The sequence below is a fragment of the Ptychodera flava genome, chromosome 10 (assembly GCF_041260155.1).
Source record: "Ptychodera flava strain L36383 chromosome 10, AS_Pfla_20210202, whole genome shotgun sequence".
Classification (NCBI taxonomy): Eukaryota; Metazoa; Hemichordata; class Enteropneusta; family Ptychoderidae; genus Ptychodera; species Ptychodera flava.
Window position 1 is genome coordinate 44,218,839 of NC_091937.1, and position 25,880 is coordinate 44,244,718.

General features: G+C 41.6%; 3 protein-coding genes across 3 annotated transcripts in view; all 3 read left to right on the forward strand.

The window, feature by feature from the left end:
• Window positions 1-13,808, forward strand: part of LOC139142926 (baculoviral IAP repeat-containing protein 7-like) — a 61,093-nt gene extending 47,285 nt beyond the window's left edge. Inside the window, exons 2-8 of the mRNA XM_070713123.1 lie at window positions 1,562-1,678; window positions 1,968-3,376; window positions 3,426-3,546; window positions 4,420-4,607; window positions 6,318-6,336; window positions 7,305-7,610; window positions 8,932-13,808. Coding sequence (XP_070569224.1) covers window positions 2,294-3,376; window positions 3,426-3,546; window positions 4,420-4,607; window positions 6,318-6,336; window positions 7,305-7,610; window positions 8,932-9,137 — 1,923 coding nt within the window. The 5' untranslated portion in view covers window positions 1,562-1,678; window positions 1,968-2,293 and the 3' untranslated portion in view covers window positions 9,138-13,808. The remainder of the gene's footprint in view (window positions 1-1,561; window positions 1,679-1,967; window positions 3,377-3,425; window positions 3,547-4,419; window positions 4,608-6,317; window positions 6,337-7,304; window positions 7,611-8,931) is intronic.
• A 3,580-nt stretch (window positions 13,809-17,388) lies between these two features.
• LOC139142927 (uncharacterized) lies at window positions 17,389-24,260 on the forward strand. The gene is made up of 2 exons (XM_070713124.1): window positions 17,389-17,636; window positions 22,936-24,260. The coding sequence occupies exon 2, from the start codon at window positions 22,954-22,956 to the stop codon at window positions 24,256-24,258; it is 1,305 nt and encodes a 434-aa protein (XP_070569225.1). The 5' UTR covers window positions 17,389-17,636; window positions 22,936-22,953; the 3' UTR covers window positions 24,259-24,260.
• Window positions 24,261-24,329: 69 nt separating this feature from the next.
• LOC139141683 (uncharacterized) lies at window positions 24,330-25,361 on the forward strand. Its single transcript, XM_070711268.1, has one exon. It carries the CDS (start codon window positions 24,330-24,332, stop codon window positions 25,359-25,361), a length of 1,032 nt encoding a protein of 343 aa, XP_070567369.1.
• Window positions 25,362-25,880: the final 519 nt, after the last annotated feature.

Consider the following 25,880-nt stretch of genomic DNA (forward strand, 5'->3'; position numbering starts at 1 on the left):
CAGCGTAATATAAGAGTGATATTAAGTGTACAGTTCTGAATGGAATGTTAGTTATTTTGTTTGCGGTTCTGTTTTATACATGCACTATCGTCGCGTATTTTTTGCGTTTATTTTTTTTTATTTATTTCCTCGTGAGCAGTAAAAAAGTTGACGCTGCGGGTCTGAATTCACGCGCGCGAGGATGTGAGACAAACTTTTATTTTTCTTGTCATCACATCAGTCTGTATGGCTGGCAAGTGACCACACAATCAGTAGGAAATTTATTGTAATGCTATTTCCCGTTTGTCTATGATACATACTTTTCCAAATCATTTAAATGGGAAATGAGAAAAATGATCTTTGATAGGTAATTTTCACTTTTAACAACTAGTCCAAGGATTTGTCAACACATAGGACACATGGTAAATTTCTAGAGTCAGCTATGATGGTATACATCAATTTTACTTAAAATACTGGTTCGCCTCTCTCTATCAAGCATACTTTTCAAAATCATTTTAAATGAGAATTGAGATGCGTGAGCTTTTAAAGGTAATTTTCACATGTGTTAACAACTAGTCAAAAGATTTCTCTACACATGAGACACATGAAAGCTCAAAATTTGCACATAGTATCATCAGTGCAAGTACTTTCAACCATGGCAACCGCTTGGGCCCCGCCAACGCTGCTTGCAGCTTTAATTTGGTAGCTTGTGTTGTGAGTGCAGCAGTGCACAAGTGTGTTCGACTGTGGTGGGCTTATCATTAATGGTCAACAAGAGTTCGGCTACAGTTCTCATTTATGTTGAGGGCCATATCGTTAAAATCTACAGGCCTGTAAATTAAGAAGAGCATCTATGTAATGCCAGTTAACATTGAATTCTTCGGTGACGATGACATTGTCAGTTGCAGTGATTCTGCTCATGAAATTATCACTATCACCATAGCTGACGCACTAGGTTGCCATCGTGCATTCTATTATTATTGACGTCACAGCCACTTATGCCAGAACGGCGCAAGCTCAGCAATTTTGGAAAATGTCACCATGATCGAAGTCAAAACGTGTAACTTGTCCCTTGCTTTTTGTCAAAATAACACAACTGTCTGAAAACCACTCAAATAAGTTTCAGTTTGTGTGTAAATAATCAATACCAATTTCACAACCAGAACTACAGTATAGGCCCCAAGTCAAACAAAAAAAAGCCTCTAAATACAGCGGGACTTACACTTTAAACTGTCTTTTGGCAGTTTACTGTAGCTTAAAATTTTTCTGATTGATCATTCATATATTTAGATATTCTTTGGGTTCTTTAGGTCCATATCCCTCCTCAGCGGCTGCATCATCAACTATTTGCCAACTACTGCAACTACAACCAATTACCTGACCTTTTAACACACTGGAAAACTACGTCATTGACACTTTTTTTAAATGAACAGATCAATTTCTGACTATGATTACTACTGAAGTACTCTTCTGAGTGTTGCTGAACTAATGCATTAAGAAATTTTGGTGTGGATGGAACATGAATGAACGAAGTTGACCTTGTGCATTTGAAATTACATTTGCTGTTTTTCAAATTTCGTAGGTCCTTTTCTTGATATTGGTCACGAAACAGGGAATCAGAGTTTTCACACTGCTACCAGTTGTACAGATTTCATTAAAAATCCCAAAGAAGGTGTTTGAAGTTTCTCAAGATAAGAAAGTAAGTATTTGTGGTGGCTTCAATGTGAGTCAACCATCAAAATATTTGTAGTCATGTCAATGGCTAGTTTTGCTCTGTTAATTTCTAACCAATCTTGTGAATGAACTCACTTTCACTTACCCTTTGCTGCTGCAGCACCAATGAAATATTGAGCAAAATTAAGTTTTTTGACACCAGTCATAGGAAATCATATTCACAGATTCATATTCATAGGTATGTGGAATTGAAAAGAATTTCATCAATTTAAACTCATACACTCTCCTTTTTTTTGTTCCATTTCTCTCATCAGGTTGGAGAATCTGGGTGGTTGATGTTAGTGTGTACATTGACCTAGGGTGTTTCTTCTGCAATTTGACCACTGGGGTGTGATAGTGTTTGTTATTTGAACACATCACCCCGCAGTGAACTATTGATATCGAAGGGATTGTCATTATTTGTTTGTTGTTAGCTTTGTAAGGCATACAGTACAAGGTATTACTCAACATTATATTATTAGGATTTAACTCAGTCAAATTGTATCTCCAATACTTCTGCTGTTTTTCACAAGCTTGTTTTATCTTACAAATCACAAGTCTCATTCTAAAGCATCATACATATAGTTAAAAACATACAATTATGGATCAAGAGGGAGGAAAGGAAACCTGTCAACTTTTACGTTCTGGTCATTCATCAGATACTCATATTGGAGATGATGATGCGATGATTTTGTCAAATGCTGATGGGTATAACTCAGAAGATGCTCTGCAAATTGGTAGTGGCAATGAAATGATTTGGGGGGCAGTTGGAGGTAGTGAGGAGAAAGAGGGTGAAACATCCACTTCTATGAATGGAGCTGCTGAATTTAAATTTGTTGCTGACATGGCATCAGAAGCTGTGAGATTGGCATCTTACAAGTCCTGGCCACATTCAGTGCCAGTAAATCCCAGTGCATTAGCTAGAGCAGGCCTTTTTTATACAGGAAAAGATGATATAGTGGAGTGTTTTTCATGTAAAGAATCATTTAAAGACTGGGAATATGGAGATACAGCCATGGGAGAACACAAATCATTATCTCCAGATTGTGCATTTGTCAAAGGTACTGATAGTAGAAATGATCCACTGATTAAAGATATGAGCAGATTTGCACATCTTAATGTTAGCTCATCTCAAAAAGAAAATGAGGATGATGACAAGGGGAAGGGTGATGCCAAGGAAAATACAGGGGGTAAAAAGGGAAAGAAAAAGAAAGGGAAGAAGAAAAAAGGTAAAAAAAAGCAGAATGATGATGACGACGAGGATGATGATGACAGCTCAATTTTTAATGTGGAAGATGATCCTCAGTTCAAAGAAGCTAACAGAGTCCTTAAAAGTGAATACAAAAGATTATTAACTTTCATCTACTGGCCAAAGAATGCACCCGTTTTACCAGAAGATTTGGCAAAGGCAGGATTTTACTACTGTGGATCAGATGACAGAGTGCAGTGTTTTTGTTGCTATGGTATTTTGAAGAACTGGCGGCCTGGTGACTCAGCAATGAATGAACACAGGAAATACTTTCCATCGTGTCCGTTTGTTAGAGGGGAAGATGTCGGAAATGAGCCGATGAGATTGGTGACAAGGCAGGGCATTGTTGATGATACTCCAGTCAAGCAGACTTCACGAGATCCAAACAGGGTGGAGAATTTTCAGAACCAGCAGCAAAATCAACCACCACGGAATGTTTATGGTGCAAGTAACACCTGCCGCCCCGCAAAGATCTCAAACCCAGAGTCAGCACAGACATCCTGAATATGCTGATGAGGATAAACGCATGGCTACTTTCAACCATTGGCCTTCTTCTGATATTGTATCATCACATGAATTATGCAGAGCTGGATTTTACTACACTGGTAAGGAAGAGAAAAGATTAATTTTATGTTTGGTGTCAAATATAGAATGAAAAGTATTGGTTTGCTGCTGCACCTATTGTTTACCAAGGGACAAATATTAACGGTACTTTGCATGGTTCTAACAGTGGGTAGAATAGATTTGTAGCATTTTGATTGGTTGCCAAGTTGTTTAATTGGTTGGATAAGTCAAGAGGACCATGCTGCAGCATCATGTTTGGCCATATCTCTCAGGATGTATGCAGGAGAAACACAGGAGAAAGATAGAATCAAGGGGAGAGAAGTTCAGGGTTTGAAAAATATAGTTATTGTCAGTGTGCCCTGTAAGAAACATTGATTTCCAGAAACTTTGCATCAGTCTGAGGAACTATGGAAATTCCTTTGTATCAAGCCATGTAAACCATTTAATGTAACCAATGTTACATGTGAACCAAAAATTTGCTTGCATTACAGGCAATTTATTTGCATTATGGTGCATCAAATTGGCTTAGAGGCCAACATTGTACATAAATGTATTTGCCTCTTGAGATGTAAAATTAGTTTCTTTTCCAGAGTATTTGAACGGGCAACCTGCTGTACTTACTCACCTAGAAAAGGAACTACGGTCCTAAAACCACTTTTCTGCGTCCTCCAACTAAAGAAAGATAGTGCAATACACTACAGTGCAAGATTGTTGAAATTTTGGCAGTGATCTTCCACACTGGCAATCTCTGTAAATATTTTAGTTCCATACGATTATTTAAAAGGAAATTGTGACAAAAGGAAAGAAGTGTTTATAATCAAATCATGCACAACACCGATTTTTAAAATTTTTTTAGACCTGTTTCTTTTAATATTAAGGTGTGTAATTTAAGGTGCAACTTTTGATTGATGCAGGAATCAAAGACAACGTCAAGTGCTTTCATTGTGATGGTGGACTTAGAAATTGGGAACCAGCAGATGAACCTTGGACTGAACACGCAAGATGGTTTCCAAAATGTGAATACATTTTGACGGAGAGGGGAAGTGCCTTTGTCAATTATGTGACTTCTAGATATCCCCGTGTACCAAGTTCAAATCCACAGGTCTGTTCAACTGATTTACATGATTTACAACCATATTTTTAGCTATGCAATGTGGAGCTTATCTAATAGGTGGATCTATCGTCCGTTGTCTGTCGTCTGGCCTTCGTCTTCAGTCATGCGTCGTTCATCAACTTTTGACATTCCAAGCTTCTTCAAAACGGCAAGTCTGATTCCTTTAATAGTGGGAGTACACATCCCCAGGGATGACCTTAATCAGATGTGTTCAAATTGTGATGAAACTATGCAAATTTGTAAAAATATCTTTCAAAACTACAGGTCAGACAGCTTTGATATTTGGGATATAGGTCCCTAGGGATGACCTATTTCAAATTTTTTCAAATTGTGCAGAAATATGTAATTTTGTATTTCTAAAACAATTTTTGTCATGTAGGGTCAAAAACTTTTTTTTACCAAAACTGCTTGTCTGATAGCTTTTATATTTTGTATATAGGTTCATATGGATGATCAAAATGTGATATATTGAAGTTATGATGAAATCTGCAATTTTGTATTTTTGGGGCAATTTTTGCCATTTTTGGTCAAAAATTTTGTTTCTCCAAAAACCATTCATATGATAGCTTTGATATGTAGTATACAGGTTCCTAGGGGTTATCCTAATAAGGTATTTTGAAATCTTCTTATGTATCTTTGCAGCTATTTTTGCCATTTTTGGTCAGGTCATCCTGAAATGAGGTATCAAAGATTTCCCCCTTCTTCATCAACACATGTGTCACAAATAGTAAGTCTCTGCAGAACACAGCGGAGCTCTATCGGCTGCCAGGTTGCTTTTCCAGTGTGCAAAATAACTTCGTACACTTTGTTTTGCCAGACTGATTAGAGGACTTTCTGCCACTGTCAAGGTCACCTTTTTGGAAGTCTATCCAACAAACAAGGGCCTGATGATGGAGAGATGTAAATTTTTCTCCCAAACAGAAATTCAGATAGTTTGAAAATGAGCAATTGTGTTTTCTGATTTAATTAATTAATTTAGTTTACATTTCTGTTGACCATCAATCACATTACAGTAGTGATATACTGTCCATGAAAGTTTCAAAATAATGAGACCCAAAACATTAAGCAATACCAACATTGAAACAAAGAGTGAAGATAAAGTAATACCAACATTACAACATTTTTGCCTTTTGACCTACATGTACACCTTTTATCAGTATGTCATAATGACAGAATTTTGCAGGTAAAACACATAAGATTACAGAATGGTCAAAGAAAGGTTTTGTTAGTTCTCATTGACATTGTCAAGGCGGACCCAATTAATAAACAGGACTCTATACTCTGCAAGAACTTGTAATCAAAGTACCCATAAGTGGGGGGACTGTGCCATCAACAATGACTTGTTACACAATAATTTCATACCAGAAATGCTTAAAAAGATGAAAAGATGCACGAGTTTAGCTAGTTTTACAAACAAACAGAACTTTTTGCCATGAATACAATTGCATTTGTGTTAAAAGTAATTATCAGATTACTATCTCAAATACTTGCTGTGGCAAGAAGTCAACTTTTTCACACAATGCATTTCAATATCATACAATTCGACCCCTTGCTCAAGGCAGGAGTTATTTAAGGTAGCGAGAATTGCAATGCTGCATTTTTGGTAAAGATTCAAAGTGTTTGTGTGGTAGATGAAAATGTGATAGTCATTTAATATTCCTGACAAACGTTTTGTTTTATTGCTTCCTTGTATTTCAGGCTTCAGGCAGAGGACAAGGTAAATACAAATTACTGTATCTCAAATCTTTATGCTCTTCCACATTTTTCATGAAGGCAAATACCAACAGTTTGGAATTTGTATGTTTAATAGAAGTGGACATATAGTTCTGAAATCATAGTCACAACAATGCATTTGTGTATTCAAAAATCTACACATGCCTACAATTTTAGGATACAGTGCAGCACAGAAAAGAGCACCATCAAATTGTAGAAAGAAGGATATGTGGACATCTGTGTACACAAGTTGCACCAAACATGAAACAATTTTAGGGTTATGGGTGGAAAAAGTTAAATTCTAATGTTATAGATGATATCTGATATCATTTCTCTAATAAATGTGCCATGCTGAACGTTCTTGTGAAATTTTTAATTAAAGTGCAGTTGTCGTCGAGCTGCACTTGCTTGTGAGGGTGTTCCCCCTTGTTAGCACTTTAATTATTGTCCATGGGAGCTTTGACATCGCTGATATGGGCCTCTTAAATTTGAATAATAGGCCTTCGCATCGACAAGCTTACATGAGAGTGACGCAGAGACATAACCTGTACAGCCAAGGGCATTTGACTCGGTGCAGGTGGGCCGTCACTGATGCAACCAGTCTTGCTGGTTGCATCAGTGATGGTTTGCTTGCATTAAGTCGAATGCCTGTGTGTACAGCTATGTTTGAACACAGTCGTCGCTTTCCAAAAGTGCATGCCATTTTGCAGAACTCCTCAAACTCCCTGCATGGACATGCTTCACATCCTGTCTTATGTGCGCTAACTCCACTACGGTACAATTGCAGGACCTAGGGTCTTCAGTTGCTGTCACCTGCATCTGAGGACTGCTTCAATTTTGCTTAAAGCAAAACGGTCTTCTGTAATCACAGGGTTTGTGGGCAATATCTTAGACTCATGTTTATTAACAAACACAGTGCGTGGTCACAGTGCAACGACAAGCGTGCTTTAAGTGTCACAATCTCATCATCAGGCCGACCCCAAGTTAATGATGTCATGAGGACTGACCTGGTGCAAGTAGTTCTGGATATGGGTTATGGAAAAGAGCTGGTAAAGAAAGTGGTGAAGAGACGAATCAATCAAAGTGGTGAGAGTTTCCGCACCACTCATGATTTGTTACTTGCTGTGTGGGATGAAGAGGAAAAGTTGTCTCGTAATAGATCGCATTCCGATGCCCAAAGTGATGATGAGGAGGATGATCAAGAAGATGAGAAACCTGGTGATGGTGCTGCAGCAGACCCATTTAGATCCAACAGTGAAATGTCATCATCAGCATCAGGTAAAATTTGTATCCTCTGTCTTTACTGATTTTGGCTCATTGTTTCCAACCAAACAAGTACATAGTACATGAAAAGTTTATTTCAGATAATGAAAGATAATGGCTAGATGGAATATAGTAACAAAGACTTCAAGTTTATATTCCATGTACTAATAGAAAACAAGAGTGTATGATTCATTTCAGATCTGTGTCACAGTCTTTTTCCCAACACTCCTGATTAATGAAACATTTTAGGGATCTTATCAAGAATCTAAAGACTAATCAAATTAATGAATAATTTATTATATACCACTTTCTGTTGTATGTTGGTCTTTCCACACTATACACAGTATCTGTATACAGTACGATGTAGGGTACACATGATGCAATGTCAATCTTCCATGTACATGTTCTTCTTCCAAGCAGGGCCATTACATGTAGTGCCATAATACAACCACTGCGTTTGTGAGGTTCTTACATTGGCCCTATAATTTCATTACATATAAAATTCCCGTTTCTACAATTCACATGTCTATTGTATATATTTAGCTCATATTGGTTTTGTATATAAATACCAAAAAGAGCTCATATGATGAGTCGGTGGCGTCTGTATGTCTGTATATTTGTGGGTATGTATGTGCGGATGTATGTCCGTCACACGCAAAGGCTCCCATACCGCCAAAGCTACCATCTCAGTATTTGGTGTACAGGTAGATGCATGGGTTGAGATATGAATTTGTTCAAAAGAACACGTCAGTGTCAAAAATGTGCAAATGAGGTAAGAAAAAGGGAAATCCTGCAAATGTGCAGGAGTGATTGCATGCCAGTGACTTGAAACAGGCAAACTCCACTGACCTTGAGTCATTTCCTGTCATTGTTTATGAACTGTTACATATTAACAGACCTGCTCAAACCATAGACAGTAGAGGGGAGGAAGACCATCAGTAGAGGGGAGGAAGACCGTCAAACTAAGAGGGGCTTGCTTTCTTTCTGCTATGCATGTTGCTAAAGTTGACCTCCAGTACCTAAAGTTTCAGACCTTAATTACTTTTGTCATTCTTGTTTTTCTGGTTTAAATATTTCTTGTTGTTTTTCTGGTTGTACTGTGCAGAAAACATTGTCATAACATCAACGTAGAATTTTCCTGCACTGAACAGATAGAAACAGCATTTATTGTTGATCTTTGGTACCCATACTGGTATATACCAATTCTGATCAAATTTGAGCGACACCGTATAATTGCGGTATTTTTATAGGTTTCTGTAGGCCTCCTCAAAGTCTTCCAAGTTTTGCCACACATATGCGTTATCTGAACTCAATTTCATATTCTTGACTCTATTAGCTTTAAATTCCCCAGAAGACTTACAGCGTGAACTGGAGACACTACGAGATCAGAAGACTTGCAAAGTTTGTATGGATCGTGATGTCTGTATGCTGTTTCAACCATGTGGTCACTTGGTCACATGTGAAGTTTGTTCAGCTGCCTTGAGAAAATGTCCCATCTGCAGAAACAACATTCGCAGCACACTCAGAACATACATGTCTTAAATCTGAAACGCAAGTATTTTTGCAAACTCTCAACATGCCCAAGGGAATGCAAATTGAAAGGGGATATTAAACCTTTAAACCTGGTCTCAATTCCTCCAATTACCAGGTTCAAAGGTTCAATATCTGCAAAACTATGTGTGTTAGTGAACTTGAAGGACACTTCAAGAACATGTTCTGCAAGGCCATAAATCCTGAAGAAAATGTTTCATGATGAAATTGACATGCCAATACAATATGTTGTTCCATATTGAAACATTTTCAGCCTGCAGAATTGTATGGTCAGAGATGTCACAATTTCCATCCCACATCTCAAACCTTTCCTACACTAATTCCCTTTCACAAGACATGTGTGTGTTATATTTAATACCACAACTTTTCTTCTGAGAAAAAAATATTGTACATTCATGGCGGATCCCAAATAATCCAAGTACAGTGTTTTCATTTCCTGTTGTTTTGTCTATACAATATATGTATGTATCTTCATGTTTATGAAAAAGCATTTTCAATGTCAATTTAATGATCCAGTCATATATACTCTTGTTAACCAATGTACTAGGCTTATGCAGAATAATGTGTATTCTAACAATTATGATTTCTTCAAAATTTGCTGGGTTGATTGTGAAATCAGTAAAAACGTTTGGATTAGATCTAGAAAGACCAGTAAAATAGCAACTGTTTGTTGGTATGTCATCCTTCTCATGAGCTTATTATTTAATAGTTGTTTTATTTCAACATTGTTATCTGTTGAATCTGTAAAGCCATTCACTACCCTTTACTGTAAAGAGTGGCTGTTGAAATAACCTTAACAATTTCTATTTGATCAACATTTTGGAATTTGCAGTAATTCACTGTTTATAATGCAAATTTGTCATTGTGTAGAAGAAAGCTCTTGTACGAAAGGTTTGAGATGTGCCAATAGAAAGAACAGCATCAGCATGTCGTGTTATTGTAGGCAAGGGAAGTATTGTAATACTAAAATACAGATTTAATGATCGCTGTTTCTTCAACCCTTCACCAAACTAGCTTGCCTTCCATCAAACATGGTTAACATCACTGTAAGTCATCTTCAGATTTATCATTATGGGACAAATGTAATCATGAAGAAAATATTTTCAGATATAATGTATGGAAACGTAGAAAACTACATACACAGCACAGAGAAGAATCAAATGCTATTTCCTCCTTCAGTAAAAGGAAAGGTATTTAATTTCACCGTTTAGATTTCTTCATCAATTCAAGATAAATGTACTGTGGTTGGTCAATGAGCCACTGTCAATAATTGAAGAATAAATACCTTGAATCGCATTGGCTGTCTTTTTTGAGGTAGTTGTAATGTAGTTTTCTAATATGATCTAGACTCTTATAATGTGTAAGAATCCTAGTCAATACAAATTTGTGTGAGTGTTGCGGCTAGACCTACATGTGCAGTAGATAGTTGCCATCATAAGTGAATTTTGCAGGAATCATCCTTTTTCAAGTTTTTGTGTTCACTTTTGGCACTTTGAATATTTGCCATCAAGAGGAGAAATAAAATCTTTGTGATTTTGAAAAGGGTAGGTTATACACATCTTGAGATTTGTATTTGTGGCTGTGTCAGAGTTTCAATATATGGGGCAATGATGTTAAAAATTGGTTTTGTGGCAACTTTGTTCCAAAAATGGTTACTTTGATCATATTGTTTTGGGCAGGCATTTAAGGTAGCTATATACCAAATAGACACTGTCAGATTTTAATTTTTTTCTCAATTATAGAAGTCCCAAACCCCCATAAAGAATATCTTTTCTGAAAGCCCTGATATGATATTGGGGAATCCAACCATGCAGAGTGCACAGTCATTATTTGCTTAATAGTCACATGACAAGCATTTTGTTGAATCTTCCAAAAATCGGTTTTTCATCCCTTTAGTGAACATGCTGCAAGATTTCCAGTTGAAATTTAAACATTGACAAGCCATAGCAATACCCTTCAAATCCATGTCTATGATTTTTTCTCCAAGTCTCCATTCAAATTATATGGCACAACAATTACAATTCCTTCAAAAGGACCCTAGTCTAACACCTTCAATAGTGCATAACATGAAATCAAAATCATATAAAGGATATAGCAGACAAGGATTTGAAGGACATTATCAGGGCTAGTCAGTGCACAAATTTCAACTGGAAATCATGCATTGTATTCGCTAAAGGGATGAAAACCCGATTTTTGGAAGGTTGAGCAAAACGCTTGTCACATGACTATTATGCAAAAAATGACTATGTACTGTGTAGGGCTGGATTTCCCAATATCAGGGCTTTCAGAAAATATATACTTCATTGGGGTTTGGACTTCTATAACTGAGAAAAAAATAAAAACTGAAAGTGTCTATTTGGTATGTAGCTACCTTAATTTAGTGTAATCAGCAATGCTGTTGTCCATTTAATTCCTTCACGCTTGATTTGAATTGTACTATCCATCATTGACCTTTATTAATGTAGTTGTTACATAACTTAGTATTTCTTCAGATGAGGAAACTGTCTGGGAAGTTTTTCGTGAAAAAGCGAATGTTTGAACAGTTGTGTTTCTTCTCTGCATTATTGGTTGCAATGAGCGCCAGCCCTGTAAAGTGAAAATATTAAACTTAAAATCATTATGCAAAGATGAACATATCAGATAGGTTGTTGTCCATGGTTGTCTGTCGTCAGGGCCACCAGCTGTCCCGGCCAGCACTGATGTATGTTAATGATCAAAGGTTGGACTCTTTTCCTCCAAAAAACCAAACAATCAACAGTATATTCTTAAATTTGCTCCAGATTTCTAAATATGTCCTATGTTCATTAGTATTCCCTTCATGGACAAACCATCTCACATCTATTATCTACTTTATCTTAAATAGAGCTATATCTGCAGCTTGTTACGTTAGTTGGATAATACTGTCTCATGAAAAAATAGGTATGACGTTATTGTTATTCAGATTTGTCTTATAGATGAGCATATGCTATATGCAAGAATTGTATTCAGCTACTTTAACCTCTAGAGAGGTAAATGAGATGAATGTATTAAACACACTTTAACTGTAATTTAATGCATGAATATCAGAACATCGATTTTTTTTTAGATTTTCAAGCCAAAAATCTACAAAAGGTTTAAAAAAATATTTGATAAAAAGTAAAAAGCTAAAAAATAGACAGTATTTGACCTTTATCATCAATATTTTTCCCCACTCTCCATTATATTACATATATTTTCTTCAACAACAATAGTACTTTAGCATAATAATGAATAAGTTGCAAAGTATTCAAGAATGTAAGAATTGTTAGACTTTCATGTCCGTGTCACTACTTCATGCCCTGTGTGTTTACATCTACCATGATTGTTTAAGCAAAATGCTCTTCTTTATCTAGTTATTTCAAACAGATAGTAATTGGTGTAGGTACGTAATTTACTTTGTATGTTACTGTAGTCTGTACAAAGGAGAGAGCAAATCCAGCGTGCACTTGATGGATCCTAGAACTGCTATCATTGGAAAGCCAGTTGTCTAGAAGTTGAGGCTGTCCAGTATGCAAAGTTCAAAAATTGATAGCTAGGTAAATGTATGAAACTGAACAACAGTTAAAGTAAAAATAGATCAGCACTGGGTTTGCTCTTCCTATTTGACTGATTTAAATATATTGAAACAAATATTTGCATATGTGTTAAAAGGTAGAACCCACAGAGAAAAAAGCACAAGTTTAAGGTTTAAGCAACTTTGTAGTGCACTTTATGAGGTATTAATTAATAAGGAGTTTTTTGTGAAGTATACTATTATACAAACAGATCATCAGTTGTTAGTGAATATGGAATTTTTTTGAAGTATAGTGTATATGATCAGTCTATAGTAGAGGTGGTGTTAATGTTAACTGCAATGCGTTTGTTTCAAGTATATCTGTAGTTCTTCTGGTATAACATTAAGTGGCATGGCAATAGTATAGGCTTACAGTATTTCAATTCATATATTAATCTAGAGTATCCAATTTTCTCTCAGTAGGGTTGATACATCTTTTTTTGGAGTCAGTAAATATTTAATAGTACTCTAGTTATTGTAGTTGTGTAATGCTTTGTATCAAGATTTCAAGGATTGATGTTTAGTTTGGTGTTTGCAGTTTCTCAAATTATACCCAATTTTCAGACAAGAGATGTACTATTAGGGTCCATTACTTTTCGTGAAATAACACACTATGACAAAAATCTCTTTAAAGGTCTTACTCTTTTATTCATTTAGAGATTGTTGAAAGACTCTTTGGTGAAGGTAGAATTGTACTTAGGTGAAGGTAAATTGGTATTTGGGCTGACTCTGTACATCTTACTCATTCTGCAAAAACTCAATGTAACACATTAAAATACTACCATATAGAGTGTGTGGTTTGCTGAAATGCTGGATCACAGTTTTTGACAATGTGTCTAAAACCTTTTGTAGAAGCAATAGCATGTTGAAACTTCTTATATTTTTCAACCAGAAACAAAAATCATTCATAAGGGATATGCCAATGTGCATGCTTTGAGTTCATGAACAATTGTCTACAGCGTACTACTTCTATTGGTTTTAGTCAAAAGTTACTTGAAACTGAAACAAAGAATTGATTTTTCATTTCCTTGGAAAAGGAACAGCATCCTTGTCTGTTCATTTGTTGCAAAATAAATATTGGATTAGTAAAAGCTACCAGATAGGACAATCATTGATTCAAGAAACTCCCCTCAAGGGAGTTAGCAAATGGTCCTATAACCTTGTCAGTCAGTGATGGTCATACATTCAGTGTGCTGTGCAGTTGCCCCACATTAATATTCATTGGCCAACTGGATATGTCAAATAGTAAAATGTCTTTGGACCAGACCTTTAGCAGAGCAAGACCGGATATTTCAATTCAAAGTGTCAATTGCATCACATGATATGGAAGTTACCATCTTTCCATGGGTATGGCATGTCCACTCACCCAAGCTCAAACCAGGCTGTGTGTATTTACATAACTTTTGTTAATACTGAGTATCCTTGCATTAACCATGAATCACTTACAACAATCCGTAGACTGTCAGATTTTGTGTTGCTGTTTACTACTATGTTGCTGTGAGTGGACAATGCAGAGCCATACGCATCCTAAGATGGTCCCATCCATATCACATGATGCACGCTCCAAGCCTGTAGCTTTTTTCCCATGATGCAAATTACATGGGCAACTTCCTGCACTATTTTTATCGGTTTATGTAAAAAATCGTGCGAGTTGTAAATGGTGAAAATAGCTTTTCCGGGTAAGTAACCACAAAGCTGGCACATGTGTGAAAATCATCCTTGGTGAACTTCCCCTTCAAAAACAAACCTGAAACAGTGATTAGCAATGTTGTATTTCGTTTATTAGTCATAATCGTTGATTGGTATTTCCAGATAATTTTGTACAAATTCAAAGCACTTATTGGACTCAATTACAACTTTTTTCAGCTGAGTATTGAAAGGGACAAAGTGTCCATCTTTGCATTATTAGTCCCCATGGACACCGTCCGGGGAGACTTAAAGGTTTGGTCATGTCTGTCCGTCCATTCACGCAGATATCTCAGAGATGCCTGGAGCGATTTCATTCAAACTTGGTACAAGGATTACTTCATATGGAGGGACGGGGGTCATACATATGCACGTTGATTTGTTTTGTGATACGATTCAATATGGCCGCCAAGCGGCAATTTTATTACGATTTTTTCATTTTATTAGCGACGAAGTTACGTAACTGAGGAAGCTTATAGAGTTGGGAGAGGCAAAAGTGACGTCACTTCCGTCAACAGCTTCCGTAAAACTATTTTGTCACACCACGTGATCACACTGTCAACAGCTTCCGTAAAACTATTTTGTCACACCACGTGATCACACTATTGCCACCACGAAATTACCTCGAGAAGGAAACGCGAGAGTGTTGTGTACATGAAATAATAATAAAATGAAAGTTAGAGCGTACGTGTGTGTGTGTATTGGCCTACATGGAAATGCGATAGACAATAATGCATTCACGTTAGAACGTCTATGCTCGATCAATTTTGAAGTTTTTTTGTCGTCAGTGTAGTGGACCTGTGAAAACTATCAATCTTGCGTTTGTGGTGAGGAAGTCCTCTCGGGGATACAGATACCGTGCACTGTGCAGGTTGAACCCGGAGGTCGAAGCAAATGCGATAGACAATGCTCGATCAATTTTGAAGCTTTTTGAACTGTCAGTGTAAAAAACTACTGATTTTGCGTTTGTGGTGAGAATACCTTCTCGGTGATATAGTTACCGTGCACCGTGGAGGTAGAACCCGGAAGTCGATGCCCCACCGGCCTGCCGACTGCGTACCGTTACGCTGTTTGCAAGAAAACGCGATAGACTAGACTAGACCCTCCACAGAATGGTGCATTTACGTTAGAACGTCCATGCCATATCAATTTTGAAGTTTTTTGTCCCGTCAGTGTAAATTACGACATTGCTGGACATGTGAAAACTATTGATCTTGCGTTTGTTGTTAGAATATACCGTCTCGAGGATATAGATACCGTGCACTGCACCGTGCAGGTCGAAGCCCCAACGGCCGGCCAACTGCTGAGTAGGTTATGCTGCTACAATCGTAAAATCGTGGATAAATTGTTTCCGAATTTAGGATGATATTGTTGAACGATTTCAAAGTTTGGTGGATATCTTGAGGTGGGCGTGTAATGCTTTTTGCCTTCGTGTACAGAAAGGGCAGTGATATACACGGGTGTCGATCGACGCTCATAAGCTGATAATGTCATTGTGAAATCGGGCCAGTTTGATTTTTACTGTAAATCGGGTCGTGTTTTTCTGGTGGTTGGAAAGGCGAGGCTGAAGTTGGGTTATACGCAGAAAGAAAACCAAAGATAGCATAATATTATTATAATATGATGAATTTAATCACTGAGTATGCCTTGTTATAATAACAGAGGTATGGACAATTTGTTTTTTGTCCTGTCAGTGTAAGGGACTGGTCAGTTTCTTCGCCTGGGGGGGGGGGGCGGTGGATTATTTTTTGCCGACGTTAAAAACTGGCTGAACCCCCCCCCCATTCCAAATTTTGAAAACAGGGTGACCCCTATTCAAAATTTCGAAAACAGGTGACCCCCCCCCCTGGCGCGCGACATAGGTAAATTTAAAACAAAAGGTGGACATAAATATATATATATATATATATATATTATCTTTTACATTTTACATATATTTATATTTTAAATAGTCATTCTATGTTTTAATGAAATTGTTGACATGTCAGATGTAAGATAGGAATTTCACAGTGTCAATCTTAAAGTTTGAATACAGTACATTTTGAATGAGCTGTATTTTGAATGAGCTGTGAATGTATTTCACACTTTCTATGCTTAACCAGATGTCCTGAACTGTTGTACAGAAATGGATGTCAATCATTAATATCAAAGAGGAAAAAGCAGTGAATCAAAAACTTTGATGGGTGTTAAGACTTGCCAACCATACAATTAAATCTCCTGAGGAGCCATAGAGAGCTTTTTTAGCCAAATCTGATGTGTACAGTGTCTGAGAGGACCTTTTCTTGTAACATTGAAACCATAAAAGCACAGCTAATAATGACAAAAACTGCCTTTTTTAACTGTTATTTTGTTCATAAAAAAGCATCTTTCTACAGAAAACCTGTGACACAAAGGAAAATAATTGCATCAATGAGAACGAAAGATATCTTGTCATTTTTCTATCTCTAAAATAAGTCACTGTATCAAATATATATTGTGAAATATTTGTGCATGTTGCTTTCTCATACTGAATTCTCATAGAGAGAACAGAAAAGTATCAGGAATTTGTCATCCTTTTCATATGAAATGCAGATTTCATAATGGTACACTTTAACTTAGCAAACATCAAGATATATCTGATTTATTAAAGTATGGCGCCCGAAGGGCGCGCCGAAAAATATGAAACATCCTGATATATATGCCTGGTATATTAAAGTCATGCACCTGAAGGTCATGCTGAAAAATGTCTGATATATTAAAGTAATGAGCTTGAAGAGCATGCTGAAAAATATTGAACATACAGATATCTCTGATGTATATATGCTGGATATGTTAAAGTTGGGCGTGCAGAAAAATATGACTGATTATTAAAGTTATGCACCCGAAGGGCGCGCTGAAAAATACAACTGAATGATGAAATTTGTGGCTGACACTAGCATTTTAGGCAATGATGAGCTTGTGTCAAAATTCAAAAACACACTGACCCCCTATTGGGCATGTAGTGTGAACAGCGCCCCCAACTGCCTCTGTTGGTTGCTAGGGGATACTGCCGACCCCCCGCAGAGTCAGCGTCCTGGGACCATGTGATCTCCGCATCGGAACACGCCAGATCTAAGACTACAGCCATACTATACGCATCACGCAGCTACAAGCTCTGATATAATTATCTACTCATCGCTCTAGAAGCCAGATACCTAGACTGTCTGAACAGACGTATTATTCCTGTTCTGGAGAGTACATCTTGCTTCACCACGGTGAGTACATATATTCACCCGGCTATCACTTCACTGGCGCTGCGAGCAAAAGCTCCGAACCAGACGTGGGGTGCTAGTCACTTTTTCTAATTTTGCACGAGGCGATTCAGAGTTAGACTCGTCCGTCGTGCCGCGGTCCACTGCCTTTGGGTTAAGGGAGTGATCGCTGCGAAATTTTTTAGTTTTTGACTTCCCCAGCTAGCCTTTTCTCTCCCAAGAAGGAGGAGGTGACGGAGGTTTTGGGGTAAGTCATATTTTTTGTACGGTGTGGTGCGATCGTACGGCTTTGATTTTTCTCACGCAACCACGGGAAAGCCAGTCCGTAGTGACGCGGCTGCCCAAACACGCGTGATATCAAAAAACAGTTTTCCATCAGAGCAAGTGAGCTCTCACTGTTCCAAAATTAGAAGGGAGACGTGAGTCAGACCCTCTCACACTAGTTTTATTCATTTTGTGCGAGGATTTTTGTAGCAAATTGCCGTAGGGTGCGTTTTGGGAAACGTTCGGCCCTTGCTCAAATTCTCTCACTGAATTTACCCGCGCTGGGAAAATTCCGTCACGTGACTCAGGATTCGCGCCACAGGTTGGTTCGGCTGTCGCCTGACGGTGCCCCGTTACAGCGTGATTGCATTTGATTCTTTTTGTTGACGTTTACCGTTTCATTTTTGTGTGAAAACAAGGACCATTATTTATTTTCGAGTTTTATTTTCAATAAAGATTTTGTTGTTGAAAATCTAAGCTGGTGTTGCTAACGTCAGCCAGTGGTGTGATAGGGAAGTGTCTGTGTGTGTGCTTGCAAGTATACCGGGCCCTCTCTATCAGGTACATACATAAATTTCGCACAGGGTGGCGCCCTTCCTAGACCCTTTATAAGCAACTATTGTTTGTAAGGGAGGTAAAGGGTTGTATACCCAGTGCAGTATTTTGACAGACTTTGACAATTGTTGAGCTCAATAAATTTTTGGCAAACATCATTGTCCATAGGGTTTAGAGTACAACCCCACTTTGCGACATTTTGAGCTCCAATTCACGACCTAGACAATTATTACCCAGAAGTCCTCAACTGTAAAAAATTATTACCACCACAATGGAGTTTATAGAGGACAAGGTAGACACAAATCATTGCAACCTAGACACACTGCCTGTTTACCTGGGTTGGCAGAAAAACAGCAAAAGAAATTATGAGACTTAGGGATCAGCCTGGGGGGGGGGGGTCACCCCGAGGGGGCTTGAGAAAATCAGATATTTTAGACCCCAAGCTGACTTTTTCGACATGATAACCTATGGGCCAAGGACAGCAGGTGCCCAACGTAGGGAATGTCACACCATCGACTATGACACCAGGGGAGGGGATGATTGGGCGACAAAAACAGCCCGGGACTGGGATGAAGAAGATTCCCTAGCATCAGTCCCCGTCCCTGGACTAGCCCAGAGAGTAGATAGGCTAAGCCAAAGCTATGACAACAGCATGAAAAAACGAGCCCACCAAAGGCTAGAAAACAACGACGTGGGTGTCGAACAACCCCACAGGGAGGTAAGGATGGGACGAATGGTTAACCCCTCCCACTATCCATCCGACGATGATTTCCTTTCTGACGGCGATGACTGGCGCCCTCACCGCTCAAAGAGGGGAGAGGGGGAACACCGTTGCCACAGCGCACAGGCCCGCAGACCAGCGAACGCGGACTTTTCGTCAAGAAGAAAACTAGATGGGTTCTATAACGAACCTGACGACAACGACGGTGAGGAAATAATTTACCGTTCGGAGAGGCGAAGCCGGTGCACGGACCAACCTTACTCTCGTGACTCTAACGCATACCGCACTCCGCCGCCACCCTATCCCCTGAGTCAAAGGAGGGACTCCCCAGATAGGGAAACCCGCCAAAGACGTAGCAGGGCCAGGGAAAGCGTGAGGAGAGACCAGCCCCATCGGGCGATAGCATGGGGCCCTCCCACAGCTAGAGGGAGCCCGCGCTATGGCACAAAGGGGAAATGGTCCGGACTCGATTCTAATTCAGAGGACACTGATGAAGATGTCCCCCCACCTACCCACCGAGGTAGAGAAGCTCCGCTCAAGCGGGTTACGCTACCGAAGACGCTGACTTTCTCAGGAGAAAAGGGAAGAAAGTGGGGCGTTTTCTATATGAAATTCACGAACTATTCAGACGCCCTAGACTGGTCGGATAATGAACGAAAACATTATCTGTGTCAGTGTTTGGGTGGAACAGCTCATGAAATGTACACTTCATTGATAGAACAGCAAGGAAATATCAGTTACCAGCAACTCATTAGCACATTAGCCAAGCACTTCAGTCAATCAGACGTTGCCACCTCTACACCATTGGGGTCGCCCTATCGGCCAACTATAGATTTGATTGACAACTTGAAGGACCAGAATGAACGGCTTCAAAGAGAAATAGTGCAGTTAAAACAGCTGAACGAGTCTCAGATTGAAGATTTTGAAGAAATCACTGATTCCTTGCAGACGAAGTATGACCAGTCAGAGGAAGACAAAGACATCTTGATTTGGGAAAAGGAGGAAGTGACGTCAGAGCTTCAGAAACTTGGGAAAAACCTTGAAGAAAAGCAGAAACAGTGTTCCATTGTCATCAACGAAAATAAGGAACTAAAAGTTCAAATAGAAAATCTGGAAACTGAACGTCAGGAAGTCTTTCATGCGGAACAGAGACTGGTCAAGGTGAACAACACGCATAGAAGTGAAATGGAAATTCTTGAAAAGAAATTGGAACAGAGTGAGCAGCAGAACAGACAACATCAGGAGCTTCAGGCACGACTTAACAAGACCATTCTGGCAATGTCAAGCGTCAATAACGACACTGTAAAAGCATATGAGGGGAGACTTGAAAATATGGGAGAAGCGAGGAGCAACCTGCAGAAACAAATTGACACATTGAAAGAACAGAATGATTTCCTGACTTCTGAAATGACTGCAAGTGAATTAGAGTACAAACATCAAGCCAAAGAATTTGAAGATACCATTCAACAAATGACGGACACATTGAAAGAAGAAGAAAAGTATATTTCAGCCCTCACAGATGAAAATGCTTGTCTTAAGAGACTTGTTGACAGCAAGCAAGAGAAAGCTTCACACTTTGAAGAGGTGACACAGGAGCTTGTTGCAGCAATGGCAGAGCTGGACTTCTATAAAAAGAAAGTCAAGAATTTGCAGGAAGAGTTGACACCATTGAAAGAAAAGAGTCGTCATATCCAACCCATATTATCCGAGACGCGCACTCTTGACATCATCACTGAGCTGGCATCAGAAATTAACAATCTTAAAAGGGAAGCAGAAATCAAAGAAGAGATTATAACATCCCAGAAGTTAGAAATTGAGCAATGGAATGACAGAGTGCAGAAGTCACAATTCATGGAGAAACCATTGGATAATGAGGTTCAGCTGCTAGAACAGTTGCTCAGCGATAAAGGTCAAGAAATTACGGCTTTCCAGGAAAACAGTCAGTTCTTGGTTTCCCAGACACAAGTCAACATCGCTCAAAATGAATGCAGTGATTGGACTGCAGGTGACACCAAAGTGGATAGTCAGGCAGCGACACAGGGTGCAACAAACGCTATTGCAGTAGTTCGCCCATCTGTCTCATCAACTACTGACAGTCCTCTTACTGGCAGCGATCACTTAACTGGACATTGGCAAAAAGGGAAGCAGCCTGTTCAAGACCATGCAACTGCGCCCTCATTGTCAGAGCATTTAAACTCCCAGGGGTCATCCTTGAAGGCCTAAGCATGACCCAAGAAACCCCAAAAGGCCTACTGGACCAGACAGGGAACAGGGGAAGTAGATCTGTCGACCTCAAAACAACTGTGAGGAATGCTGTTACCCCAGATATGGGCATATCTACACAAACTGACCTTGAAGGAGGGTGGATAAAGCCACTGGGAGTTGATGGAGTAGATATGGTGAATAGCACTGGAGGTGGGAAGACAGGCCACTCGCCTGGTTTCACCATGTGGGGTAAAATAACTTCTCATAAAGTAGAATACAGTAAATACTATAGAAGTTGTCTAGCGGTGGCAATAATCATAATGTTGTATTTGCTGACCCAAGGACTCTTCACTGATGGCCATGTGACCATCAAACTGTATCCTGCCATTACCCTGACTAGCCGTTGTGAAAGGAACATCAGTGTTTGCCCCGACTTTGACAAATGGAGAACGACCATGATAACTGTCTGCAGTGGATATACAGCAGTGATGCATTGCCTACATCACAAGTGGGAAAGACGGGTGATTGTAACTCTGCAAAGGCCATGGGACCCTGGTGGAGCATCATGGATGGCGAATACAACCACAAGAGGACCCCATGGTGACGACAGTGTTTCATACTCATGCTGATATCGAGCACGGATGGGACAGCGAACATGCGACATTGAAAGTCTACGTAGTGACCCGCAGCAGTGACAAATTCGACTGCACGGCAATTCCTATGGGCACCACAAATGACATCAAGGAAGCGCAACCGAACGACCCTGAGTTACAGTATGTGTACGATGGGCAGACAGCGGGACTGAACCCAGCGCACAAGTGACTGGAATATCAACCTACCCCAGATTGCAGCAGCCATGCGAGCATCCGTAAATCGCAGCACTGGATATACAGCCAACCGACTGATGCTCGGGAGGGAAGTAAACCTGCCCTCAGAGCTGATGTACAGCCAACCATCTGCCAGTTCAGCCGAAGACCTCGGGCAATATGTACAGAACTTGGAACAGACCCTGAAGACCACACACAACATTGCACGCAAGACTCTAAAGACCAACCAGGAGAGGATGAAGCGCGATTACGACCTTAGGATCAACACTAAAGCATATGACCTTGGAGACTGTGTATACATCTTGGACACAGCCACAATCAAGGGAAAATGCAGGAAGCTGAGTCCTCCTTGGAAGGGCCCCAGAATCGCTGTGGAGAAACTGACGTCGTACCTGTACCGAGTTAAAATCAAACGGCAGGAAACAGTGGTTCACCACGATAGGATGAAGCTGTGCAGGGACAGCGTTCTACCAGATTTGATCCAGAAATATCAGGAGACGGGTAGGAAGGGCCGCACAGATCAGGTCGGTTCGGGAGAGAGAGTTTATTGCGTGTGTGGTAAGCCGGATGACGGCAAATTGATGCTGCAATGTGATGCGGGTTTGATTTGTTTCATGTGCAGGGTGTAGGGATAGACTAAGCCAAAAGAACGCATCATGGCGAATTCATCTGTCCGCAATGCAGCGATTCCAAAGGTCACTTACATTGTTCTGGTTCTGTTTCCTTGCAGGGAGTTGACCCCAGTACCATGGCACAGCGAGGTCAACTGACCCTTGAGGAAGTTCGGGAGGCCATCCGCGCCCGACGACTACTCAAGCCTAGAGAGATAATGGGCGCCCTCAGCATCCTGGATATCCATGAAGCTCAGAAAACACTCATCACCCTCTACGACATCGCGAAAGCGAGAGGCAACTGGGGATGGGTGCGGCTCATGCAGGAGGAGGCCGACGTCATGGTTGATGTGCCCTGGATAGTCAAGAACATGCCACACATCAACCCCAAGATGAACGTTCGGCCACCAAAACCCAGGAAGCAGGCGCCGGTTGACAGCAACACCGACCCTTACGGTATGTGTCGGGACATACGTCTCCAGACTCGTTCTGACCTTACCGTATACAGGGAGGGCATGCCGGCATCGGGGGAACCAACAGGGCATACACCACAACCGATTGGGGAGGCCCAGCCTACTCCCACTGTCCAAGTCAGCGAAGGCATCGATCTGTCCCGGACGGCCGTAACACCTTCGCCACGGGACAAGGGGAAGTCCACCACCACCACCTGGGCGGAAGCACCAGAGATTGAAGTCGCCGCTCCGGATTCTGACGACAGCCTCTTCTGCCTGACGTCAGAGGAAGACCCGGAAGGTCTTGGCAGGGAGCCGGTAGTATTGAAGAGTCCCAGAACTACCCATGGGGCGAGACTCCGATTCTCGGTGCTGCAGGGACTGATTTCCAGCAGTCTGCCCCCAGAACCCCAAGGGGAACAGGCCAGCACGTCCTCGGATGTGGCCAGCCACCCCAGCGGGGATCAGGGGAGGACTGAACGAGAGCCAGTGACTAGCGCAGAGAGAAGTCTCTCCCAAGGCACAGACCCCAGCCAGGTACGTACCACGGCAGCCAAGCTGAGGCAGAGACTCAAGCGGCAGCTTGAAAGATCAGGCACCCTGCAGAGCCACCCGGGTGACGAAGAGACCAACGGCAAGAGGTGCAGGGAGGAAGAGCCTCACTCCAGCTCATCCAAGCGAGCGGGGAGCTACTACGCCGGACGACCGTCCCCCTGCCCTTTCCCGGGATGCCGCTTCGAGTCGAAGGGGATCAAGGAGCACTGCTTCAGAAAACACCTTCCCCGATGCCTCCGCGAAGACCCAGGACGTGTCGACTACAACGCCATCGTTGACCTCCTGGAGTTCCTGACAAGGAAGCTGGTGGGGCCTAATATGCCGATCTTGGCGCTCTACGACCACCTGAAGGCCCGAGCCCACGCCAGGATACCTGAAGGCGCCAAAGTCACCGACACCTGCCGGAAGACTATGGAGGGTTGTGCCACCGGATGAACTGGGACGTCCCAGAGAAGCCCCGCATCAACCCACCAAATACTCCGGCTGTCATGGTCCAATGGAGAGTCATGTCGGCTCTGGTACATGACCTTGACCCAGCGGACCGTGACCGGGTACGGCGTTGGACTGGCAAGGGAGCCCAGGAGCGCCCTCGCCCACCAGCAGAAGCCGCCGCCAAAGTGCCAGGGAGTCTAACGATGATCCCAGCAGGTTACCAACGGGGAGCCAAGCCCACCAGGGAGACCTCACTTCCTCGCACACAGGTGGCAGCAGCCAGTCAGGAAGCAGAACACCCGACGACGGCCCCAGCAAGGTACGGATGGGAAGCGGAACGTAGCCAGGAATCTCCACTTCCGAAAGCCATGGATTCGCATTTTCACTTGGATCGGACAGTGAAACAACTCAGGAAAGGCAGCCGAGTGACAACGTCAGCTCAACTCGTCTCGGCCTGCCCAAGCGTCCGACCCGAAGTGCCAGTCCAAGTGGTTGGAGGAGTGGAGGTATACTGTGACCCGGAAACCTTCCCCGAAGACCTGACGCGGGAACCAGGGTGGAAGATTGCCATCGGCCTCCACCCCAAAGCCGCCGTCGGAGCAGGCAACCAGGTACTGCAGGAGATCCGACGCCTGGTTGCATCCCCACACGTCGCCGCTCTAGGGGAAATCGGACTCGACAGAACCGTGGGCAGTGACAAGTGGACAAAACAAGAGGACATCTTCAGGGAACTCCTGAGCATGGCCGACCCCGCCAAACCAGTCATCTTACACCTCAGAGGCGCGGTGGGGGATAAGTACGCCTGTGATACTCACGCCCTGGCCCTGGTAACCGTCAAGGAGATGTGCGACTCGACCAAGCTCATCCACATCCATAACTTCGCGGGAGAGCTGCGCACCCTTCGTAGATGGCGCCAGGCGTTCCGCCACTGCTATTTCAGTTTCTCGGCAATGGTGGCGGACTTCGACGACAGGCAAATTGAGGCCCTGAGGGATGTCCCCTGGACCGGATCCTCCTGGAGACGGATTCGCCGTATCTTATGCCACGGCCCGACCAGCGATACAACACCCCCGCATACATCGGTGACGTGGCGCAGGAGGTCATAAGACATCGAGGTGGAGACATCAAGCGCCTCCTGCATACGGCGATGAGCAACACTCTATGGGGACCAGGGAGGTCCAGAAAACCTGGATTGGAGCGGGACTCGTGCCCGGGAGAGGACTTCACAGACCCCAGAGGGTGCGCGCCCTGAAGACCAAACCAATACAGCCACCCATCCAAGGAGGGAGCTACTCTGGTGACACCCTTGGTGACGGGAGCAGCACCGGTGTGAAATATTCTCACTGGGAAGCCTTAGGAGAAAATAGCCGCTATCCCTTTCTCTCTGTCTTTTTCGTTTGTTTGTTTTGTTTCCTTCCAAGCTGTAGATGCGGTTCCCACCTGTTTGATAAAACGGGGGGGAGTGTAGTGTGAACAGCGCCCCCAACTGCCTCTGTGGGTTGCTAGGGGATACTGCCGACCCCCCCGCAGAGTCAGCGTCCTGGGACCATGTGATCTCCGCATCGGAACACGCCAGATCTAAGACTACAGCCATACTATACGCATCACGCAGCTACAAGCTCTGA

Excerpts from the sequence above, each read along its gene's own strand:
- LOC139142927 (XM_070713124.1), top strand. The coding sequence starts at position 22,954 with ATGGCACAGCGAGGTCAACTGACCCTTGAGGAAGTTCGGGAGGCCATC.
- LOC139141683 (XM_070711268.1), top strand. The coding sequence starts at position 24,330 with ATGTCGGCTCTGGTACATGACCTTGACCCAGCGGACCGTGACCGGGTA.